The following is a 24,006-nucleotide window of genomic DNA, read 5'->3' on the forward strand; positions in this document are numbered from 1 at the left end:
AGTCAATTACTGTATATAGTAACTATTAAGTCTAATATATATACCCTAGTAAGCTATAGTACTTTTTCCTTTGGGAAGGTACCATCTGTGCAGTCTGCAATTTTGTTGAAGAAAGATGTTGAATCTATTTAATATTTCTTGAAAAATAATTGATTTCTGTGCATTTTTTTTCACACTGCATCAAATTAAGGTTGATTACGTCGATTAAGCATCATGAGGTGGAGCGTGAGGGGTGGTTCCCTATTTTTTATTTATTTATTTTTGTTGTTGCTGGGAGTTGGAACCCTATTAGTTAGGTTGCTTAATATTTACGCTAAGTACTCTTTAAAATACCAGAATAGGGAGGATGGTGTAGGTTTAAGTTTATTAGATTGATCAGTATTGCTGAACTATGAAATATTTTTTTTGTATACAGGTATAACAGAATAGCTTTAGTGTAGTTGTTGTTTTAAACTTGAGTATGAACTTGCAGACTTGCAAAATGCAGCAAGATATTTTAAAAAACAGTTTTGTTGATTAAAAAACACTATATCGGATTCATATCGGTATCGGCAGATATCCAAATTTATGATATCGGTATCGGTATCGGACATAAAAAAGTGGTATCGTGCCATCTCTAATTTCTTCTGATGATAAAAACCAGAGTCTTGACAAAAAGTGTTGAGGTCATGTAATTTCAAACTATTAATGTTAAACTTAATGAGAAAAAGTAGATCGTAGCACAAACGAAGCAGAAAAATCTTTGGATAGCTTTTCACCGTGTGTTTGTGACATAAACGTTTGACTTGCTTTTCTACAGGTCCTTTGACAGTTATTTTCCAGTCTCCTAACAGTGATGCCATCATGGCTGTCCCCATGATGGTGACCATAACCCAGGCTTAGAAGACACACAGCTATGCAAAATTTTCATTACCTATTTTTTCCCCTCTTTTGTCTAAAGCAGCTGTTTTCAGCCTGTATTGTTTTTACGCTTTTTCTACTAATTTTTGTCAAATCAGCTGCTCTGCTGCCAGTAGACTTTACCCTTTAACCTTTAATACTATCAGGACAAACGTAAAGTTATCATGACTGAAAAGGCTACATCAAATTATGTAACACATAAATATAACAGATTCGATGAAGTTTAAAAAAAAAGGCAATCCACCACAATTTGACAGGAAGCAGCACCTGATCAATGAGAACCATTATTTGTTAGTAAATGTAGAATGGGCTGTTTATTAAAAATGACTTTCAATTGTGTGTCAAAACAATGAAACCAAAGGACAAACATGTTCCTAATATTAAGCAGCCTTGTGTGGCCTCTTCTGTTCCTCCACATAATTACTGGCATGACTCAGTTTAAAAGCATCAAATTTACAGACATAATTGTATTTTCAGCCAATAATTGATGGGGTTTATTTAGTTTCACCCAACTGGTCCTACACTTATGAGAAAAGGATAACTTAACACCTCAAGTTTGGAGAGGGAAAACACATAAAACGGATGTCCACAAATCATCAGTCCTACAGCAGAGCTCTTTGTCCCAAATGGATTTTATTGGGAAGATACTGTACAGAGCTTAGACTCCTCGGGGCTGCTTGAAGTTCATGCCGACAGTAGGTTGGGTGACCTGCAGGTTGGACAGGCTGCCAAAATCCTGAGGGACATAAACAAGACACTGGTTTAAGAACTGATCTGAAAGGAGGTGACTGCAACTCAATATCAACTCAATACTCAATGTCTGAGAGCACCAGGGTCTGACAGGAACAGACAGTCCAGCAAACACAGGGAAGGCTCACATGTTTATATGCCTGTAGTTAATAAATGACCTGGCAACAAAGGCGCCATGATCACCTTTCGATACAGGCTCAAGGGAAATGCAAAAGCAACAGCAAAGTTACACAGCTAGCTGTCTGCGTCTTCTTGATGGAATGGTCCTTCAAATATTTTGGCCTGCTGTGTAGCACGACTACCCGGCTGGTTTGTACTTCAGCTGTGGTGAGTACATTTATATTCACTTATTACCAGGCATGTGTGGCTGCACCAGCATAAACACTCATGGTTTTTTTTAAAATGCTGTGTCCTGAAATAAATACGTGATGTGAAGGTTTTAATATAGTGATGTTAAACAAAATGGGTGGGGGATCTAAAAGCATCACATGAACAACAACACACTTGACAAAAACTGCCAAAATCAGTGTGAAAAACTAAGTACACCCCCATGATTCCCAATCAGGTTGAGGTTTGAACTTTGACTAGGCCATAGTTCCCTTCTTTCGCTGCATCTCTGTTGGAGATTTGCCCCTGTCCCGTTTCCTGACCAAAGCTGATCATTTTGATATACAGAGTACAACAAGACGTCCTGTGGCTGCAAAAGCAGCTCATATCACTGGTCTCCTCTGTCCATGGGGCATAGTTTTAGAAGTGTGTGGTTTATCAAAGCCAAGTAAAAGCATTTGTTGATAAATGACCGAAAAGAGAAATCACTACCTTCATCTGTTACACATTTACCGATTTATTTCAGCATCGTGTAATTATTTGTCTTCAAACAACAGGCCTAACACAGTTCCCTTGTACATTTTAAGTAGTAATACTATTTTTACTTCATAACAGTGAAAAACTTATTGTTAAAATTATTTAACATGAACACTTAAATTTATCATGTAAACATGCCAGATTTAGCCAGAGAGACTCATTTTCATCTGCAATCCCTGGAAGGCTGATGGTGTTTACAGACAGAACAGAGCGTTTGTCCTGGAAGTCCTTCAGTATTTTTTAATTATACTGCTATCAATTTTAACATTTACATGCTATCTGAGGCCCGTGGAATCTAAGGTGCAGGGTTTGTTTGGTTTTTCAGTTTATCTGAACACTGCATTGTCTGACATTGGGCTGAATTTGCTGGGGTGTCCACTCCCAAGAAGGTCGGCAACTGTCTTGAATTAGAAACCGCTTTAGTTACCAAATACATGTGCACGTGCATGGAACTGGATTTGGGCTATTTCTTTGCCTGTAGTGTACATAACAGAGTAGACAACAGCACATATAGCATACTTATATGTGTTTAAAAAAAAAAAGAGGAAAAAACACATGTCCCATTATCTAATTTTTTTTCTGTCTACGACATTTCAAAACAAGTTTTAAGGGCATGCTGCACTTTGACTCTCTGGTTTGAGTGGCTGTTTTTAAAAGCTCCCTTCTTGCTGCTGGAATCGGACCGTTACAAGCTCAGGTTGATTCTAGTAAAATCCTTTACCTGGAAATTCTGCCATTTAAAAGCTGAACACAGGGACAGAGGCAAATATGTCCCAACAAACTGATTTCAGCCATTTAAATGCTTCTGTGCTTTAAATAAAATCTTCTGGTTTAAAAGGCCTGAACAGCAACCTCCACTCTGACAGTAACACTGGTTACACAACAACTGCCAGTTTTAATGAAACACTAAAATGGATCAAAGTGTTCTGAAGTTTTCAAACCCTCTGGTTCCTCTGAAGGCGATTCGTGACCTCCCTTGATGTTGCTTGATGAGATGTGCCTTCCTACAACTCCTCTCTAGAGCTACACAAACTTTTTCTAAAGAGCTCCACTGGCTGGATACAATTCAACACTCAAACTCCATTAACTCCAACCATTTTTTTTTATTTCCCAACTCAAGACCAATTGCTGTTATCATTAACAAGATTAGATGCCTGTGTCTGATCTAAGTCATTCCACCATTAAACATCTAACAAATCAGCTTCTTATTTCTGTCATTACCTTTGTGAGCCTGTTGCTTTTACATCTTTTTATTTTCATTTGTAGTTGGAACATGCCTTTAATTCTAAGATTTATGTCTGATCACATAATTTTTCAGTAGTTTGTTTTTGTGTTTAAAACACGGCACACAGAGGATTCAATTTGTGAGAGGATTTGTTTACAGTATAACAGACTCTTTATTTTAATCAGTTAATACATTAACCGCTAAGCCCCAGCAGAGTAAGATGAAAGTAAGTACCGCAAAAACTGTACTTGTTCTGTCCTGTTACAGAAAGACTTACCAGCAGCTTCAGCATCTCCTTGGTGTCAGGATCAACTTCAATCAGCTCCTGGTCCAAAGCAGACACCTGGACAGATAAACACACAGGAATCACATTAGCCATCACTACATTCTTCATTTCCGGTTAATACTTGTACTACATATCGTACTGTGTATGACTGTGTACGTGACAAATAAAATTTGAATTTGAATTTATCTCACACCTCAGTTATTTCCACAGTTGCAAAGTAACACCATATTATTTTGTTTACTTATATCCATCTGTTGTGTTTAAAAAAATTGTACGAGTGCACAAAAAGAACAGAAAGTCCTTCAAAACTCAAGAAAATTTGTATGTGTTGTTTTTTTCTGCATTGTGAATCACCTGCCTACAGACCATAATCACAAAACAACTGGTAGAAAGAAAGGTGTTCGGTTCAGGCAGACTACCAGGACACAAAAAACACATAACAGGCACAATTTGGTTTAATGTGTCCAAAAGCCCCATCAGGGCTGGACACTCGACTGTTCCAGCTCCTGACCATGTTTGCACTTCTGAGATCACCTGTGGATAAACTGGTTGAAGCAAACACTCACAAATATATAGCTCTGTGTTGCAGCCAGTAACAAAATGTATGAAGCCAGTGGTACAAAACTACAGTTTTATTCAAATTTGCAACGTAGATGCACGCATACTGAAATATTGGCACACTACAATGCAGACTTTTTTTTATTTGCCTTTTTTTATTTTATTTTCTACTTTGTACATTCTCTGCTACTACTCTGCTCTATTACTGTTAAGCTCAACTATTTCTCCAATAGATGAAACAAATCAAAACCCAAACGCCAGATGGAGTGAAGAAACTTTCTAATCCTAATCAAATGTTAATGGGTAAAAAGGAAATCAACAGCTTCAAACACAAACAGATAGGGATGCTATAAAACATGGATGTAGATTCCAGGATAGGGAAGATTAAGCCAATGTGGAAATATCGCCAACCTGCATTCTATCTGAGAGCCACCAGATGGCATAAGCTGTGGTTGCAAAGAGGCTCCAGATTCTAAAGAATCCTTTTATCTTGGCCTCTGTCCTGTGGAGTTTATGGTCTTAGTCTCTTACTCTGTATTACAATAAATAAAAGAAACGGTCTGCAGTGCTCACGCAGAGCAACTTTCAAGTGTCCTTCTTTTACTGCCTTCAACAGGCATCGTTACATATGTCTGGAAAAATGTTTGTTTAGAAATTAGAATAATTGTATTACTCTAGAGTGATTGTTGCAAACAGATTGAATTTAAGTGCCAATTTGATTCGCACAATCCAAAACTGATTCCATCTTATTGCCATTTTATCCCCATCTTGATGCACTAATATTCCTTCGAAAACAGAACCTGACTGGGAGTGATCTCAGAACTGATAATATTTTTAAAGGGACCAATTCAAAGGCAGGAAAATCATGAGTTGATTGGTCATGGTCACAATAATTATGGTTGTGCCGTAGTTTCCAACCACTGGTATCCCTAGTGCAACTGTAGCCTTACAGGCTTGTGGGATGAGTTTTGTGCAGCATGTTGAGGTGCCTGGAACAATAATTGAGATCCATCATACAGTTTACATGCAACTAGGGCTGCCACAAACGATTATTTTGATAGTCGACTAGTCACCGATTATTTATGCGATTAGTCGACTAATCAGATCATCATCCACTGGACGTAAAACTACAGCTTATTGCACCAGCAGCATCTGCTCTTATATAACTATCATTAGCTTACAGCTTTAAGCTTTTAAGGTGCTAACTAAAAATAAAGACAAGATGATAGTTTATTCAATTTTAATGAAATTTGCAGATTGTTTCGGTGAAGTTTAATAAACTCCTTGCTATCTAAAATATAAAAGGACACCGGAGTATATTCTCCAGCATCTCACACTTCTGATAATCAGCTGTCTGCTTGACGTTTATTCAGCTGTGTAAAAACTATAACTTTAATCTCAGCCAAACCGATTTACTCAGGAACAAATAAAATACAAAAAAAAAAAAAAAAAAAGCCAAACAACAACTTTTTTAAGTTATCTAAGTGACTCATATATATTTAACCTGAGTCGCGAAAGACGGCGGTGGGTTTGAAAACGATTTGCCGGGAGTCCGGTGTTCTCACGGCGCTAGTGACCTAGCCCCCGGCTAGCTATCGAGCTAGTGGGTAACAGACGTCTCCGAAAACGTCGGAGCGCTTTTGAAAATATGCGGTGTCCTGATAAACTGAGCCGATATTTGAGGTTTACACAGCTACATTCTCGCCTGAAAATATGTTAAACGTTTATTTTGTGACCCAGAAAGAATAATAAGAGTAATATTAAAACTAACTAGCTACCGCCATTGTTGGAAACTAAGCTGGGCCGCGCTATGAATTCTGGGACACAGCTGCTTCTTCTTCTTCGGGGTTTAACGGCAGCTGGCATCCTTGTACATGCTGTGCTGCCATCTTCTGTTTCAGTCCGTTATTACACTCTTACATCCTGCTACTTATTCCTGCGTCTTTTGCGATCTTACAAAGCTTCAAACGACACGTCGACTATTAAATCAGTCGTCGACGATTTTGATAGTCGACGTAATCGTGACTAGTCGACAAATCGTGGCAGCCCTACATGCAACACATTAATATTTATAAATGTGAAACAGTTTGATGTTTTACACAATTAAATGTCAAATTTAGAAATCCATGAGTTTAAAAGTGCAATTAAATTGATCTTCAGAAAAATTAGACTTATTAAAATGTACTCATTCCACTCCTTTACCCAAAATAATATCCAAGCTTTTGCTTTATTTCTTAACATTTGTTTAAAAAAATAAATGTGCCAAATTTGCCAAAAGAAAAGAAGTTTACTAAGGTAAACTGGAGCAGTTGGCAATTATAACGACAATACTGTAACACTACAGCCATATTTTCTTTAAAAAAAAAAAAGTCAGTGGTTCCCCTCAAAGCTGTGTATTTGTAGTTTTAATTGTGAAGACTTAGCACAATTTAACCCCACATTTCACAATAACTAAAATTGTTTCAAAAACACTCTTAAAAACAGACTTATGTTTTAGGCTAATAATGCACAGATTTGGCTATTATTCTGTGCCTGACCCATTTAATCAATCACATAAGCTACCAGACCTCAGTATCAATGGCCTGCTGATGCACTCTTGATGCTTTTCAGCTCTATATTGCAGCAAATAAATCCACACATTCACAAATAAAAATAATGGGGACAAACAGTGATCTGTGCACTCTGCTGACACCCTTCTTCATCTGTATGCACAATGAAAATTACTGATGCAGCAATTTAGCCATTCATTCTTCACTTTTTATCTAGTTGTATATTGCTGTAATATTGTATGATTACAATAGACTTGCCCAGCACATGAACCCTGTAGTACCATGTACGTTTAGTTACGTGACCACTTGTGGATCAGGCTCAAACTTCAGTCAACAATCAGCAGATCGTTCAGCACTAGGGCTGGGCCATATTATACCGTTCACGGTAATACCGGTATAATGTTAGGCAACTATAGGAAAATGAAATATCGCGATAGAATATGAGTAAAACGAGCATGCGCAGAGCCTCTGTTTTCATACGCACATGGCCGATTGTTGAGTGAAACAGATGAACCAGAATTGGTTTGTAAAAATGGTGCAACTTCAGTGATGTGGAACTGGTTTGGTGTTTGTCCGTCAGATACACAACAAAGCACATTTCTTTGCAGAACATGCAAGCGGCCGTCGTTATTGTCGTATTTGTCGGACTAAGATGCTCTTAAATCTGGGAGTAATCTGGGTCCTAAACTCCGTATCGTTCAGGTCAAACGAACACTGCAGCATCACTGAGAGTTTAAAAACTGTCTAAATTCTTTCATCTTTAATAAAACGATCAGAATTGCTGCTTTACCAGGTGTATCTATGAAGTTTAACTTCCAGGCATCCATGAAAACAAAATTTATTACATTTAACGGCGTTAGAAGTTAGCAGGAAGCTAGCGGAAGTTAGCTCGCTAGTTTCGCTAGTTACCTAAGCATGATATAGCATGTTCTGACTGAGAGATTTCTGAAAAAAATCAAACGTACAGCTCTGCTATCACTTCCAACATAAATGAAGACAGGAAACTAAACAGCAGTGACGCTTCAGTCAGGAGAACAACTGAGATAATTCATCCACAATACGAGGTTAGTCATTAATATACTGCAACAACATGGGAATAGAGCAGCTGCCAGAGAATTCACCATTAATGAATCAATGGTACAGAAGTGGAGGAAGCAAGAAGAATGAGTTTAATAAAGTTTGATTTATCTGACTGCTTTGTTTCGCTTAATGTGCCTTATAATCCCGTGCACCTTATGGTCCGAAAAATACGTACTGCACACTGCAGTTTAATGTTGCAAAGCACCTCTTTTTAACTTCAGTGGATATTATTATACATGGTTATGCTCAGGATATGTCAGCCCATTTCTACTGGAAATGCCTTTTGGTTAAACTTTCAGCAAGGAATTTGCATTTGCACTGTTACATTTTTATAAAGCTTTAATGTACATAAAAAACAGCTTCTTGTTTAAGTGAAAATAAATGATAGGTTGTCTTTTTGCGCTAGTAATGTTGTGGAGTTGTATTTTGTCTCGCATCAATTATATCGTCAGTTATATCGTTATCGCAAATTTTCAAATATATATCGTGATAAATATTTTTGGCCATATCGCCCTGCTCTATTCAGCACCTCTCACCACAACATTTACAAACACATCTATGGCAAAATTAGAAAAAGATACAACAGGAACTATACTAATGGTCCCAGTGGTTCCGGTAGCATGCTACCAGAATCAACAAGTTTTACAAGAGCAGATTCACTGCTTTTACCCGGTCTGGTATAACAAACACAGTGATGCGTTCACTGACCTCTGGTACATAGTTGTCTCTCCTCTCTCTCTCTTCCTCCTGCAGTTTGATGGAGATTCCTCTGACTGGACCCCTCTGAATCCTCTTCATCAGATGTGTTACATACCTACAAGTGGAGCAACGCACACAAAGTTGTCATTACATGGAACTGCCATGATAATACCATAGAAATTTGTACATATTATAGAAATGTCATGTAGGGACATGGTTACTATAGCAACACCATATGTTAAGATTCCCAAATGCATCGAGACAAGCCTGGGCTTGTCTGAGACCAAGAGCCAGGTGCCAAGGCACCAGTATACCCTCCATACTGGTTGCTTTGCTGCCGCAACATCATTACAGTCACTTCTATTTGTGCCATATAAGCACTGATATAGAAAGAGAAGAAATCAAAACCAGAAGCAAAGACACTGCCCAGTGTTTTTTTCCCCTCTCACAAACTCAGGTTTTCAAACTGTGCAACATCTCCCTCATACATCTGTGAATCTCTACGCTTCTGTAGTGAATACCATTAAAATGGCGGTAAAAACGGACACGATCATATCCTGGTGTCTTCAATCCGGCTGCAGCAGCCACGGTCCAGGCTACAAAAATAGATAACTGTAGGTGGTGTACGACACAAAAACGGCAGCCCACACCAACAGTTATGACCTTTTTTTTTTTTTGCACGTGGTGAGCATACAAACATCACCAGTCTCTGATGATGTATTTTCATGAAATACCACTATAATTTTGAGGCTTTTTAAACCCACCTCTAATCTAAAAACACTGATGGTTTTGGAGTGTGTTTTGGTACAAAAGTGACTTAAAAAAATGATGAAATAAATGCTAACTCTGCTGCGAACTCAGATTCCACACCACAGGCCTTCCATCAATATCTGCCTACTTAACAGAAAAATGTATTTATTTAATTAATGTCTACCATCCCAGGAATTGTTTGCATGTCTTAGAGCACCAGGGTCTGATAGGAATTGGCAGTCCTTCAAACACGGGAAAGGCTCAAAGGTTTATCTTCCTGTAATTTTTAATGACCAGGCAACATAGACGCCATGATCACCTTTCGATACAGGATGGCAGATAAGCAAGACAAATTTGTGGTTGTGGGCTCCACTTTGCAATAGACAACTCACCCAGCGATCTTGTTGCGGAGCTTCTTGCTGGGGATGATGGCTATTTCTTCGCACACCCTCTTGTTGGTGTGGAAGTCATTTCCCAGCCGGGTGTAGTATTTTTCGATGATGACCCTGGCAGCCTTTTTCACCGTCTTGGTCCTGACTCGTCCCTGCATGAAGAGAACACGTTTACTCGTTACTCCTAGCATTTGGGTAAACTATCGGAACAGTCATTCTGGCACCATTTCTTTAAAAAACATCCGTTTGCCACCATGAGTGGAATCTAAATCCTATTTTAGGCCTGGCCAATCTGCAGGCAACTCCCTACCTGCAGGCTGACCAGGTCAAAGCTGTGGCTGTCCTTGATGTTATATGGCTGATTTTGCACACAACCTCCATTTCCATCATCTTGGACTGTACCAGGCAATGCTAGTCCTTGTTCTGCTCTGCAACGTCAGTGAGCTCCGTGTAGAAGCACATTAAGCAGTTTTCCTCCTGCTGCAGGTTCTGGCTGGAGCGGTCCTCCTGATCACAGTGGGTCTCCTGCACAGCAGAACAAGGACTAAAGGCATCAGCTGCTGCCCAAAATGGTAGAGTTGGAGTCCATCTGACTGGAAGATTACACTAAATGAACAAGCGGCTAAATGAATTCCTGGACGAATACACCGAAGACATAAAGAACCAATTTTACAAATAGGATGAAGAGGCCGAGGTAAACGTACCAACATCCCAAAGTAGTATTGAATTGAATAAGGTTTGTGAATTATTATTATTGATAGCACCATCTATATTTGTTTCTTAGAGCCTTATGTGAGCCTGTGCTAATTTTGTTAGTTTTATCTTGTTAATGTTTAATATTATACATTTTTGCCTCTGGGTTGCTCTAACTTCCTTGGAATAAAGTTTACCCTTAAACTTGTGTGTCAGACGTTGTTTTTGGATTAATGTGGTGAAGTTTTGTCGCGCCACATAACATCTTCAGTATTCTGAAATCACTTGACCGAAGCACTGTGCGGCTGAAGACAAGCTCCCAACTAGATCAGGGACTGCAGCCTCCAGAGCAGCATTAGCTTCCTCAACGACACACAAGCTAACACCTGAGTTGGCCACCAAGCTAAGGTGAGCTATACTTTTCGGCAATTGAACCATTTTAACGGTTCGTGAACAAACAAATACCGCCTAGGTTGTTCTGTCAGTCCTCTCGATATTAACCGATAAAAACCCGAACAAGCATCGCGGCTCATTCAGCCGGTCGCTCCGTCAGCAGCAGCGTTACAGAAGCGCCGATAAAAAGTCGCGTTCGTATCATCTAACGTCAATACAGCGGCCACAAGGAAAGATTATTGATCTGCTGCTTATTGGTAAGGTTAAACGGAATACAAAACATTTTAAACGACAGGATTAGAACAGATAGTGTAGGTAGTCATATAAAAAACACCCACCATGTTGGATCGGCCCTGGTAAAAGAGAACAAGCACACTTCCGGTGGAAGCTTGAATCCTCGGGCGGAAGTTGAAAACAGAAACGTTCTGTCCCTGCAGCGACCCCTCCGACCGTAAGCTAAACAACAACCTCCAACATGCACGTCTCTACAACAGACAAAAAACGCTTTCTTAAAATTTTGTGTTGTTTACCAGCTTTTCTCCTCACTGCCCTGCCATGCTGTTTGTAAGTCAGAAATTTTCAGCGTGTGATCTTGAAGATGTTTCCATATATGAAAGAGAAATATGCATCTACAGGCGAAACAGAAAGTAATAGAAGAGAAAATGAGGAGACCTCAACTGTTTCTTTGACACTTGGTTTGATAAACTTACTACGTTAATGAAAGCGGTAAAATGGTGGGAAAAATCACAAGACCACAAGGCCAAAGCTGAAGAGGAAAACAACGTTTGATTGTGTATTGTTGGTTAAGGTTACAGTGGGGCAAAAAAGTATTTAGTCAGCCACCGATTGTGCAAGTTCCCCCACTTAAAATGATGACAGAGGTCAGTAATTTGCACCAGAGGTACACTTCAACTGTGAGAGACAGAATGTGAAAAAAAAATCCATGAATTCACATGGTAGGATTTGTAAAGAATTTATTCGTAAATTAGGGTGGAAAATAAGTATTTGGTCACCTCAAACAAGGAAAATCTCTGGCTCTCACAGACCTGTAACGTCTTCTGTAAGACGCTTTTCTGTCCCCCACTCGTTACCTGTATGAATGGCACCTGTTTGAACTCATCATCTGTATAAAAGACACCTGTCCACAGCCTCAAACAGTCAGACTCCAAACTCCGCCATGGCCAAGACTAAAGAGCTTTCGAAGGACACCAGGAAAAGTATTGTAGACCTGCACCAGACTGGGAAGAGTGAATCTACAATAGGCAAGCAGCTTGGTGTGAAAAAATCAACTGTGGGAGCAATCATCAGAAAATGGAAGACATACAAGACCACTGATAATCTCCCTCGATCTGGGGCTCCACGCAAGATCTCATCCCGTGGGGTCAAAATGATCATGAGAACGGTGAGCAAAGATCCCAGAACCACACGGGGGGACCTGGTGAATGACCTGCAGAGAGCTGGGACCAAAGTAACAAAGGTCACCATCAGTAACACACTACAACGGCAGGGAATCAAATCCCGCAGTGCCAGACGTGTTCCGCTGCTGAAGCCAGTGCATGTCCAGGCCCGTCTGAAGTTTGCCAGAGAGCACATGGATGATACAGCAGAGGATTGGGAGAATGTCATGTGGTCAGATGAAACCAAAGTAGAACTTTTTGGTATAAACTCAACTCGTCGTGTTTGGAGGAAGAAGAATACTGAGTTGCATCCCAAGAACACCATACCTACTGTGAAGCATGGGGGTGGAAACATCATGCTATGGGGCTGTTTTTCTGCCAAGGGGACAGGACGACTGATCCGTGTTAAGGACAGAATGAATGGGGCCATGTATCGTGAGATTTTGAGCCAAAACCTCCTTCCATCAGTGAGAACTTTGAAAATGAAACGAGGCTGGGTCTTCCAACATGACAATGATCCAAAACACACCGCCCGGGCAACAAAGGAGTGGCTCCGTAAGAAGCATTTGAAAGTCCTGGAGTGGCCTAGCCAGTCTCCAGACCTCAACCCCATAGAAAATCTGTGGCGGGAGTTGAAAGTCCGTGTTGCTCGGCGACAGCCCCAAAACATCACTGCTCTCGAGAAGATCTGCATGGAGGAATGGGCCAAAATACCAGCTACTGTGTGTGCAAACCTGGTAAAGACCTATAGTAAACGTTTGACCTCTGTTATTGCCAACAAAGGTTATGTTACAAAGTATTGAGTTGTATTTTTGTTATTGACCAAATACTTATTTTCCACCCTGATTTACGAATAAATTCTTTACAAATCCTACCATGTGGATTCATGGATTTTTTTTCACATTCTGTCTCTCACAGTTGAAGTGTACCTCTGGTGCAAATTACTGACCTCTGTCATCATTTTAGGTGGGGGAACTTGCACAATCGGTGGCTGACTAAATACTTTTTTGCCCCACTGTATGTATGGAGGAAAGCGAATAAAGTGTGTCTTGCAATATATGCCAAATAATGAACCTGACCTAACAATACAAACAAAGAAATACTGATAACATGACATATCAGATGGTATATAGCCTATGTTCCACAGAGGTGAATACAGGTTAACTTGTTCTATGATGTGCCACCACTTTGACAGATAATGATGGATACAATTGAAAAAATGGCAAAAATCAAAAACATCGGGGAATACTGTTTTCATGAAGTGGTGTATATATATATGGTCTGCAAAAGTGCTTAGGTCAAAGTAACATCTTTGTGGATGGCACGACCCAAAGTTGCCCAACAGAACATTGCCCAAAACATGCCTCTGCCAACTTGCCTGCCTAGGGAACACCTGGCACCAGGATGCAGGTGTTCCCTAGGTAAGAGAAAATGTAGCTTACACCAGTTGAGGTATGTAACATGTGACATTATTGTGATAATAAAATAATGCCGTTATTGATCCCAAGGGTAAATTTGTGTCTGACATGGCCCATCTGCTATTTGTATGAAAATTAAAAAGCCTAATCGCTGTGGGAGCAAATGTTTTTCTGTATTGCTCTGTTGTACAACAGATAGAGAGGAGTCTTCTATTACTCATCTTCCATGAAAATGTTGTACAGTGGGTGATCAGAGTTATTCACCTCCCCCAGCATGTACAGTCTGGCTCCAGCGCCAGCTTTCTTCACTAGTTTGTCTAATCTCTTTGCATCCTTGTATCTGATGCTGCACTGCAGCATAGAACGGAACACTTGCCACCATAGACTGATAGAACACCTGCAGCAGCTTACTGCAGATGTCAAGAGATCTTAGTTACCTTAACAAAAATAGGCAATTTTGCCCCTTTTTTATAGTTCATCTTTATTTGGGGACTAGTCTCCTTGACCAATGTCTCAATTTCATTTGTAGATGACACCTAAATGGCACAGTAAAGGTTTAGTCTGCTAGGTGGGTGTTATTTTTAAATAAAAGGTCACAAAGTTTCATGTATGATGGTATAAAACAATCTCAAGAGATAAGATAAGATAAGATAAGACAAGATAAGATAACCCATATGGAAAAGAAATAGTAAAAACATATATGATTTACTCATGAAAGTGGCCACTTTCATGAGTAAATCATATATGTTTTTAGTAAGTATACAAAACATACAGGTTTCATTATATAATTTTTCAAGGGATCTTATATGTGTTTTCACTCTTGTATGCTTTTCATACAAGTTTCATACAAGACAGATAAAAACTTTATAAGATTTATATATATCTTTTCCATATGGGAAGATAAGATAAGATAAGATTGTTGGACAACTCATGAAACATCTGCTCACATCTGGTTGAATTCAGTTGTGTAAATCCAAAAAGTGCAGTAAACCTCAAACCAGCAGCACAGGTCAGCTGATCACAGCTTGTACACTAAGAAAATCTACTGGAGTGCTCAGTAGAAATTATTGTGAGTTGTGATTATTTTCCCCACACTGAGTCGCTGCATGTGATTTTTGGGTTCCCCCAAATGCTGAGTCCCACTTTTAAAGTCTTCCCCACTCATTTTCCTCACATCACCCTCTCCATTAATATAACAATAAGGTTTTGTTAGCGCTGCATGAAAGCGTTGCACCTGGGCTTTGCCCTCACCTCAGAAAATCTGGAAAGAGAAATGAGTGATGTGTGTCTTTGTGCCTCTGATAGTGTATTATGATGTGTATTTCAGGTTAGCACACTTTTAGAGAAGCCCATAAAGAGCCTGGGACGGTGCTACAATGCAGAACTCAATGATACGTGACAACTAGAACAACCAAGGCAGAACTTGGCTAATGACCTCAAGCGGATTAACAACACTGCACTCCCAGGGAAACTGAAGTGCTGGTGCTTCCAGTTTGGGTTATTACCCAGACTACAGTGGCCGTTGACCATGTATGAGGTCTCACTCAATCATCCCAATCGACTAGAGAGGCTAGTGAGCTCCTACGTTAAGAAGTGGCTCGGACTTCCCAAATGATTCAGCAGCGTTGGACTCTATAGCGATGGGATACTGTCATTGCCTATCCCATGTCTGGTGGAGGAGTTTAAATGTGCAAAAGTGAGGCTTAAGATGTCACTCACGGACTCCCAAGACCCCATAGTGAGAGGGACTGCTCCCACCCAAGCAACGGGGAGGAAGTGGACCCCAGCCACATCTGTGCTACAGGCCAAATCTGCTCTTCGGCATCGTGATGTGGTGGGTCCCGTCCAACAGGGTAGAGGAGGATTTGGTCTTGGAGCAGTTACACCTCGGTGGCAACAGGCATCTGTAACCGAACGTCGAAAAATGGTGGTGGAGGAGGTACGTCGACAGTAGTAAACAGCCAGACATGTCCAAAGCCGTAGTGCTGGCAAGGCAGGGTCACTGGATGAATTGGGAGAAGCTCTCATGGAATGAAATCTGGAGGATGGAGTCTAATAGACTGTTTCGTAATCCGAGCGACATACGATGTGCTACCTTCCCAAATAAATCCACAGCTGTGGTTTGGAAAGGACCCATCCCACCCGATGAATTTAAGGTCCACCAGTGACAATGTGTTCCAAATCTTAATATCTAATCAGATCTCTAATCCCCCAAAAATGGCAGATTAGGTTGGGTAAAAGTTTCTGGGCTGCCTTTCCTCATAACAGCCATCCCTCAAGATTCTCTCCATTTAAAGCAATGCAATTTCAGGGACTATAACATCTAGTCCTTTTACTGAATCAGGTTAGCACACTGTGAAATCACACAAAAAACTACCTCTGTAAGCTAAATGCACAAGGCCTTTTATGGACATGGTTACTTGTTTTTGTGTAGTTTGCCACCAGTAAAAAGGCAGGAGTAATGAACATGTAATGAACTGTGTTGTGAATTAATTTTTATTAATTTTTAAAGCTTTGTATTGTACCAATAATATGATTGTGGATATTTATTTTGAATGCTGGACCCCTGAATCCTTGGACCACGTGTTGTAAGTTGATATTTTTGTTGATACTGTGCTAAAACCAATGTTAAAAAGGTTAATCATAGAAAAGGAATGATTAAGGGTTTAAAATGCGGTTCATTTGATTAGTTTTATAGTTTATTTAGTGTCCTAAACTTATAAACCTTTGCTTGATTGACATATTGAATATTCACCAGTCTGAAAACCTCTAGTGAAAGACTGATTTTTGCTGTTAAGTGAGCTAACTGGGATTTCTAATTGATTGAATTATACTGTGTGATTGAGACCATAAGAGTAAGAGGTTCAATATTGCTTCAGTATGGTATAAACCAAATAAACATTGAAGTTCAATGTTTATTTGGTTTATACCATTTGAAACTGAGTATGTTTAATATCTAATGCCAGTGTTCCGTCGTCGCAGCCCACAAATCAGTTGCATACATTGCGTTGAGTCGCATGTGCGCGCATGCGCGTTTTAGAATAATTCCACTATGTCAATAGGAGCCGTCAGTTCACAGACGACAAACGGTAAGTAAATTATCTTTCTTTTTACTTAAGCAAAGTTTTCTATTTAGTGATATACGGTTAGGGTGACTGCTGGTCTCACGGCTAATGGCTGTCTAACAGATATAGCTGTCAGTTTGTGCTAAGCCGATCTGACAATGTATGTTTAACTCCGACATACAACAAAAGGATAGACATTTATACAAAGAGACACAGTTGAACAAGGGAAGATTTGCACATTTATTTTGTGTTTGTTATTTGTAATAACAGAGAAAATCTGGCAAGATAAATGAATAGTTCGTGTCTTCATTTTTCTGACAATTTCAAGTGAACATTTCAGGGATTCGTATATGTGGCATACATATTTGGCAATACTGTTTGTTAAGAATTACACAATTCATATTTTGATTATTTAAAAAAATCAAATTATAGTTTGTTTCATTTAATAAAGATTTATGTTGGTAGATGCTGCCGATGTCATTTTGTTTGCACTTCATTTCCCATGCGGCATTCTTCTCTCACGTGACTTGTCACAGTCACATGTCAACATGGCTGCCACTGTATGCAACGAAGATTTCACCAACTTACAGCTTCTTCTGAAGGTATGTCAAACATTAACATTTTGTAAAACAGTCAGCTTTCAGTGAGTCTGTTAGTCTGCTAGCTCTTTGTATTTCTCATTCTGTAGACATAAAGACACGATTTTTATCTAAATACTGCAATTTTATATACAAACGTCAGTGAAGTGGAACTGACCTTAAAAACCTCCAGTGACAGTAAATTGAACCGCATTAGCAGATTTGAGGACATCTTAGGGCTTCACGTACCGACTCCATGTTCAGATCTGAGAAATTGTTACACACGTTAGTTTTAAGTCACTGAGAGTGGATTGTTTTTTCTCTGGAGGCTCCTTCTAAAGATGCAGTGAGAGAGGTTTGTGTGCAGAGTCAAAGAGGTCTGAGTCAGCGGCTAACTGAGAGCACTGCAGCAACACTCGGCATTTCGGAAGGCCAGGCTGCACAGGTAACACAAAAACATCAGTGTGTGTTGGTCCTTGCAGTGTGTGTGGACATACAGTAGTTTACTGACCCATGCTGCAAGCACTTGACTGTGTTTTGGGGGATATAAAGAAAGTTCCACTAAGTTTAGTCGTTGTAGTTTAACTTGAGGACTTGGTTGAAATCGATTAATATAATTTTTTTCCTACCAATTCGCAACTGTTGACTGTTCTACATGCACTCACTAGTTTTATTATTATGATATGTGTCAACACTAAAAAACAAACAAAACAAAAAAACCTCCATATCAAAACTGAAAAATAATCTACATTTCAGAATTATACAAAAAGGCTTTTTTCAACGAACACAAAATGGGTCAACAATGTAAAGCTGTTCTGCAGCTATGAAGGTTTATCAAGTCTTGAAAGCTGGTGCTACTAATTCCTACAGGTGTTCCAACTTTTCTGGATTACTTACAAAGCCCCCTCTGTCTGCATAAAACCAGTATTGGAACAAACTGTGGTACCATACCCTCGTGAGCATCAGTTGAACAGTAAAGTACTGCAGAAAGTAGTGTGTTGCTACAAAAATGGCAAGAAGAAGGCAATTAACAATGAAAGGGAGACAGACCATCATAACACTTATAAATGCAGGTCTTTCCTACAGAGAAATTGCAAAGAAAGTCAAAGTGTCGGGAGTCCAGTTTCCTTCACCATCAAAAGTAACTCAGAAACTGGGGCAAACTCTGATAGGAAGAGGGCTGGCAGACCCAAAGCCACAACTGAACCAGGCGAGTTGCAGCAATAAAGGCATTGCTAAGACATCGGAATAAGAAAAAGAGGCTTTTCTGGGCCATTAAACACCATCATTGGACTACTGAAGTCTTGAAGAAGGTATTACGGACTGATGAATCAAAATCTGAAATCTTTGGTTCATCACGCAGGATCTTTGTACGCCGTAGAGTAGACGAAAGGATGGTTCCACAGTGTGTGGCATCAGCTGTCCAACATGAAGGAGGAAGTGTGACGGTCTGGGGCTGTTTTGCTGGATTTGACAGGTGGTTCACTTGTAGAGCTGGCTTTGGGTGGCCAGTAGAGGAACTACAGTTTTTGATATTTCCTAACTGGGTTAATTTTCTTGATCCTCAAATTTGAGAACACGGAATCATTAAAATCTTGACATTCTTACTTTGAAAATTACTTAAAGTTCAGTGAGCATCAAAATAGTTAACTATTGCTGGCTTTGATCGAGGACTTTAAATAGCTGTAAAACATGTATTTCCAATGTGAATCTGAGTTATTTTCTGTCCTTTAGCTGGTCCAGTCCCTCCATGCACTCTCCCATTACGTCCTTTTCTACAACCTCAGCTCTCCAGAGCAGATCCTCGCTATCTTCCCCGAGTCCTTCCATTCCAGTCTGAAAAACCTGATCACCAAGATTCTGTTAGAGAACAGGTCAGTCCCAGAAAAACCTTGAATGCTGCACGCTATTCATTTCTTTTAAATTAGCAGTAAACTGTTTTTGTTATTCCCTTCAAAAACCTAAATAAAAATGTTGATTAGAGAAAAAAATGTTATAGATGAAGAAAGTAATGTGGGCTCGAGAGGGAGATAAAGGTATTAAATGTGTTTAACAGGATGAGAAATGTTCTTTCTTTCTGTTTTCCCCATCTTACTCTTTGCTGATGATGTAACCATAAGCTGTAATTATGTCTGATGTCTCTGCTGTTTTGCAGTGCAACATGGAGGACAGAAGCCCTCAGTAATCAGAGTGAGTAGACTCGGCGTTTATAGCTATGCACATATGTGTGTGTTTACGTGTGTTTGTATGCATGTAATGTATGTCTCTCCTTCTATAAACCATACCATGATGGCAAAAGCTGAATTATATGAGACATATATTGTACCTCCGCCTGTAACAGCCAACCCAACAAAATCAGACATGTTTTTGCCTTGTTCATTGCAATAATGTAATTTATGTTGCTTTGTAAAAGCAATTTAGCTGGACCACCATTATATGTGGAAAACAATGGGGATGATGTCAACATCTGTCCATATATTTTGCAGTTTTTACCATTATACTGCAAGAAGATTTGACTGGGAGTTTATCTTGCCATTTCAACCGCCTGTGTTAAAAGACTGTGTCTGTAGGAGATTATTATATCTCAATGTAATGTCCCCTGAAATCATTGAGGTGTGTGTGTGTGTGTGTGTGTGTGTGTGTGCGTGTGTGCGTGCGCGTGTGTGTGTGCGCGCGCGTGTGTGTGCGTGTGCGTGTGTGTGCGCGCGTATGCATGGATGCACCCAGTCTCTCTCCCTCAGCTGAAGGACTTGGATTGGAGAGTTGACATGGTGACCAGCTCAGACTCAGTCAGTCGGATGTCGGTGCCAACCTGCCTGGTTCAACTCAAGGTCAGTGTGAGACCACCTGCTTCAGAATATTTGTTTTGCATAAATATGAGCTAAAGCATTATCAGCTACAAAAGTTATGAAAGTAGTGTCACGAACGTTCATTTACATTTTCCCCCCATATCCCATCCCTGCCCAGCCACTTAGCTACCTGAGCCATGGTCCGAGTAACCCTCATCACTCACACACGAACTCTAGTCAGACCAAGTCCTTTGCACTACTTCTGAGCACTTTTCATGCACAGTTGGTGCAGAGCACCTATAATTTCGTTGTACATGTACAATGACATTAAAAAGCTATTCTGTTTTATTCTAGTGGACCCAATAATGTTTATTTATTTTTTCCTGGAAAAAGTGACCAAATATTAATTATCTGCGACTATCTGGGATCAACAATCCAAGACAGGTCGCTCTGTTATTTAGCAAAAAAAGGTCCACCAAGGCCACTTCTTCTGTAAATTTCTGCTTCTTGGTCTACTCAGGCAGTGTTTGAAAAATCCATTATGTTCCAGTGGTGATGTCATTTACTACTCTCAAGAGATCACTCTGACCTGCAGATCTGACCCTGCATCACCCTGCAGCTGGTCTGAGTGACATATACCATTGACACATCAACCACCATCAGCCCAGATACCAGCCAGTTATTTATCTCTCTTGCATCAGATCCAGGAGCCATCAGTCTCCCACGATGTGCAAAGAAAAAATTTTGGACATAACAATAAAGTGCACATCATGCGCACATATTCATGTATCATATAATCATATATCCGATGTGTTATAACATACAATGCAATACTACTATATTATATGAGGCATTATATAAGGATTGAAATAAAGTATCTTACATCAATCAATCAACGGGATATTCCAGTGTTTTAGCTTTAGTATAACTGAGATTTTAACACAGTTTAACAAACACACTCATTCCTAAATAATTGTTGAGTAAACAGTGATACTATTCACGTTTCATACTGAAGGTATGGTCAGAGTGGGTATATTCATATAATTCTCGACATTCACAAACATCCAAACAACATGGTGCATTGACTCATTTGTGTTTGGAGGCAGAGTAAACAGAGGCGGCAAAAGTACAGACTTTCTGTACTAAAGTAGAAGTACAGATACTAGTGTTAAAAATACTCCAGTAAAAGTTGAAGTACTGATTCAGCTTTTTTACTCAAGTCAAAGTGAAAAAACACAGGCTCTGAAATGTACTTGAAGTTAAAAAGAGTAGCTCCTTGAAGAACAATTCTACTAACCATTTTTGTACAAAGGTAACTGAACCTTGTGCTAAATGAATATAAACAATATCAGTACACGAGAGTGCAAATATTTTTCCAATCTAAATTCTCATAAAAGATTCAATCTGTTATGTAGAAGAGAATGTAAAAAAAACCAAAACTATTTTCTGTTGCCTGCAGGGTGACTTTGTCTCCACACCTAAACAGTAAAATGAGTACAGTCAGGGGTTACAGTCGGATTTAGCAGGTGGGGGAACCCTAAGATCTGTGTAGTGGCTCAGCAAAAGGAAATAATCACAACTCACAATTATTTATAGCATGAGCTTCAGTAGACTTTCTAAGTGTACATAATGTGACCATGTACACAAACACTTGAGTGACATTAGCTCTCCTTCTTTTCTCTCCCTGTGAAATACAGCACCTGGAGCAACACACTGTGCGACAAATTGCACACAAACAGTTTGTGTTTGCTAATGTTTGCAGAGCTGATAGCAACGTTGAATTTTTGAAATAACCCCTCACTTAAAAAAACATCACTCCCTTCATGCGTTCTCCTCTTCTGTAGCGCTAGCTACATGCAGAAGTACTACAACTACAACATACCTGCACTCCTTCCAGCCCACTTTAATCCCCCCAAGTATAAACACTATAAATGAACCTAAAGTAACAAGTCTGTTTTGAAAATGTAAGGAGAAGAAAGTACAGATATTTGTTTTAAAAATGTAGGGAATAAATGTAAAAAGTTGTCAGAAAATTAAATACTCAAGGACAGACACCTGAAAATTCAGTACAGTAACAAAGCATTTGTTACCCATGCTGCAGATTGCTGCGTTGAAAGTGAAATCTTTATCTAATCTTGTGAAAAATGTCATGCACTTCTTATTTTTCAGATGGTGGATCCATGTTCATCAGCAGACAGTGAGTCTGTTTCCTCTGTGACTGTGGAGCTGAGTAGGGAGTCTCTGGACACTATACTGGATGGACTTGGACGCATCAGAGACCAGCTGTCAGTAGTTGCTGGGAAGTGATCACTGAAAGCTCAGAGACAGTGCTTTGATTTTTACAGTGTGATGCTGATGTGTTTGGACTATCATCTGTGTCTAACAACTGCCTGTGTCCCCACTTTGCCCCAGTACAAAAGTCAAGATGAAATATGCTGGAACTATTTCCATCCATGTTGAGTTAGTGCTTTAAGAATTTCTCCAGTAATGAAGGTAAATTGAGACATACGGTCTCACGTCCTGTCTCGTCCTGTTGGTAAACTTGTATACCTGGAACTTGATATAACCCATCAGATTTAGTCCTCACAGTTTTCAAGATAAAATTTATTGCCATACGTCTGCTCTTTACTTTGTATAGAGGTCCCAGTAGTGGGTGGAACCATGATAATATGTGTCTACTTCCAGTCAACAGTGAAAAAACTTTGGTTGCAAATGATTTAACCAGCTGAAATTGTCACAGGTTTCATGTCCTATATATCTGTGTATTAATTTGGTGATTTAGAACATATCTGAATGTTGTTTACCTAATGGATTAGAATGAAATGTCTTTCATTCTAACTGTTCAATCAATAAAAATAAATTTTAATTGGATCTGCCACAAGTTGAAGCAATTTCCACGTCTTTTTTATCAAGCAGTTTTAAATTGAAGACAGTAGCTTTTGCAGAAGCACTCAATTTATTCCCATTTCTTTCACTAGCTCTATAAAACATACCAAAATTGTATTTTTGCACCAACAAGGTGATTCCCATAGCACTTTTAGCTGAAATCTTGGCATATCTTGGCACTGTTGGGCAAACCAGATAAGTTCAGGACAAAAGAAATAGCAAGGTCTAAAAAAACAAAACGATGTACAGCAGATAAAATGTCTTTAAGTAATAGGGAAAATGCCAATTCTGTTCGCTCCAGTCTGAATGCCAAATGTCTTTGGGCAAGATACTAATCACAAGTTGCTCTCTGGTGCATCCATCGCAGCATGAATGTGAGTTAATGTTAGATGGAAGCAATTATATAGAAAGAGCATAGAAAAAAGCGTTTGTGTGAATGAGGCAAGTTGTGTAAAGTGTTTGAGTGCTCACTTCGAGTCGAAAAGCTATCTAAGAACCACTCAATTTACCAATTAGTCTAATACAGCTAACAGGAACCACGTTGCAAAGGTGCCCCACAGACTATCAAACACATACTAGGAGGATGTAAGATGGGACAGTGTACACTGAGAGACACAACGAAGTTGCTGGAATAGTGTACAAAAACATCTGTGCTGCATATGGACTAGAAGTCTCCAGTTTCCAATGGCAGACGCCACCAAAGGTAGTTGAAAACTACACGGTTAAGGTCCTGT

The 24,006-nt window shown here is 39.5% G+C and overlaps 2 protein-coding genes across 5 annotated transcripts; one reads left to right on the forward strand and one right to left on the reverse strand.

The window, feature by feature from the left end:
* Window positions 1-1,514: 1,514 nt before the first annotated feature.
* LOC308391710 (small ribosomal subunit protein eS17-like) lies at window positions 1,515-17,844 on the reverse strand. Its single transcript, XM_080874407.1, has 6 exons — window positions 17,776-17,844; window positions 11,478-11,624; window positions 10,054-10,205; window positions 8,921-9,026; window positions 4,017-4,082; window positions 1,515-1,636 (listed from the first exon to the last, which is right to left on the reverse strand). The coding sequence occupies exons 1-6, from the start codon at window positions 17,827-17,829 to the stop codon at window positions 1,559-1,561; spliced, it is 603 nt and encodes a 200-aa protein (XP_080730533.1). The 5' UTR covers window positions 17,830-17,844; the 3' UTR covers window positions 1,515-1,558.
* commd9 (COMM domain containing 9) lies at window positions 16,933-23,257 on the forward strand. Of its 4 annotated transcripts, none has more exons than XM_080874403.1 (7): window positions 16,947-17,043; window positions 17,485-17,621; window positions 17,926-18,042; window positions 19,332-19,471; window positions 19,753-19,787; window positions 20,325-20,428; window positions 22,556-23,257. In XM_080874403.1, the coding sequence occupies exons 1-7, from the start codon at window positions 17,007-17,009 to the stop codon at window positions 22,691-22,693; spliced, it is 708 nt and encodes a 235-aa protein (XP_080730529.1). In that variant the 5' UTR covers window positions 16,947-17,006; the 3' UTR covers window positions 22,694-23,257. The 4 variants fall into 4 exon arrangements, with proteins under 4 accessions (XP_080730530.1, XP_080730529.1, XP_080730531.1 ...); XM_080874405.1 differs by having other exon boundaries at window positions 17,025-17,043; window positions 17,556-17,621; XM_080874404.1 differs by lacking the exon at window positions 17,926-18,042 and having other exon boundaries at window positions 16,933-17,043.
* The last annotated feature ends 749 nt before the right edge of the window (window positions 23,258-24,006 follow it).

This window comes from Rhamphochromis sp. 'chilingali' (genome assembly GCF_963969265.1).
Source record: "Rhamphochromis sp. 'chilingali' genome assembly, chromosome: 2".
Classification (NCBI taxonomy): Eukaryota; Metazoa; Chordata; class Actinopteri; order Cichliformes; family Cichlidae; genus Rhamphochromis; species Rhamphochromis sp. 'chilingali'.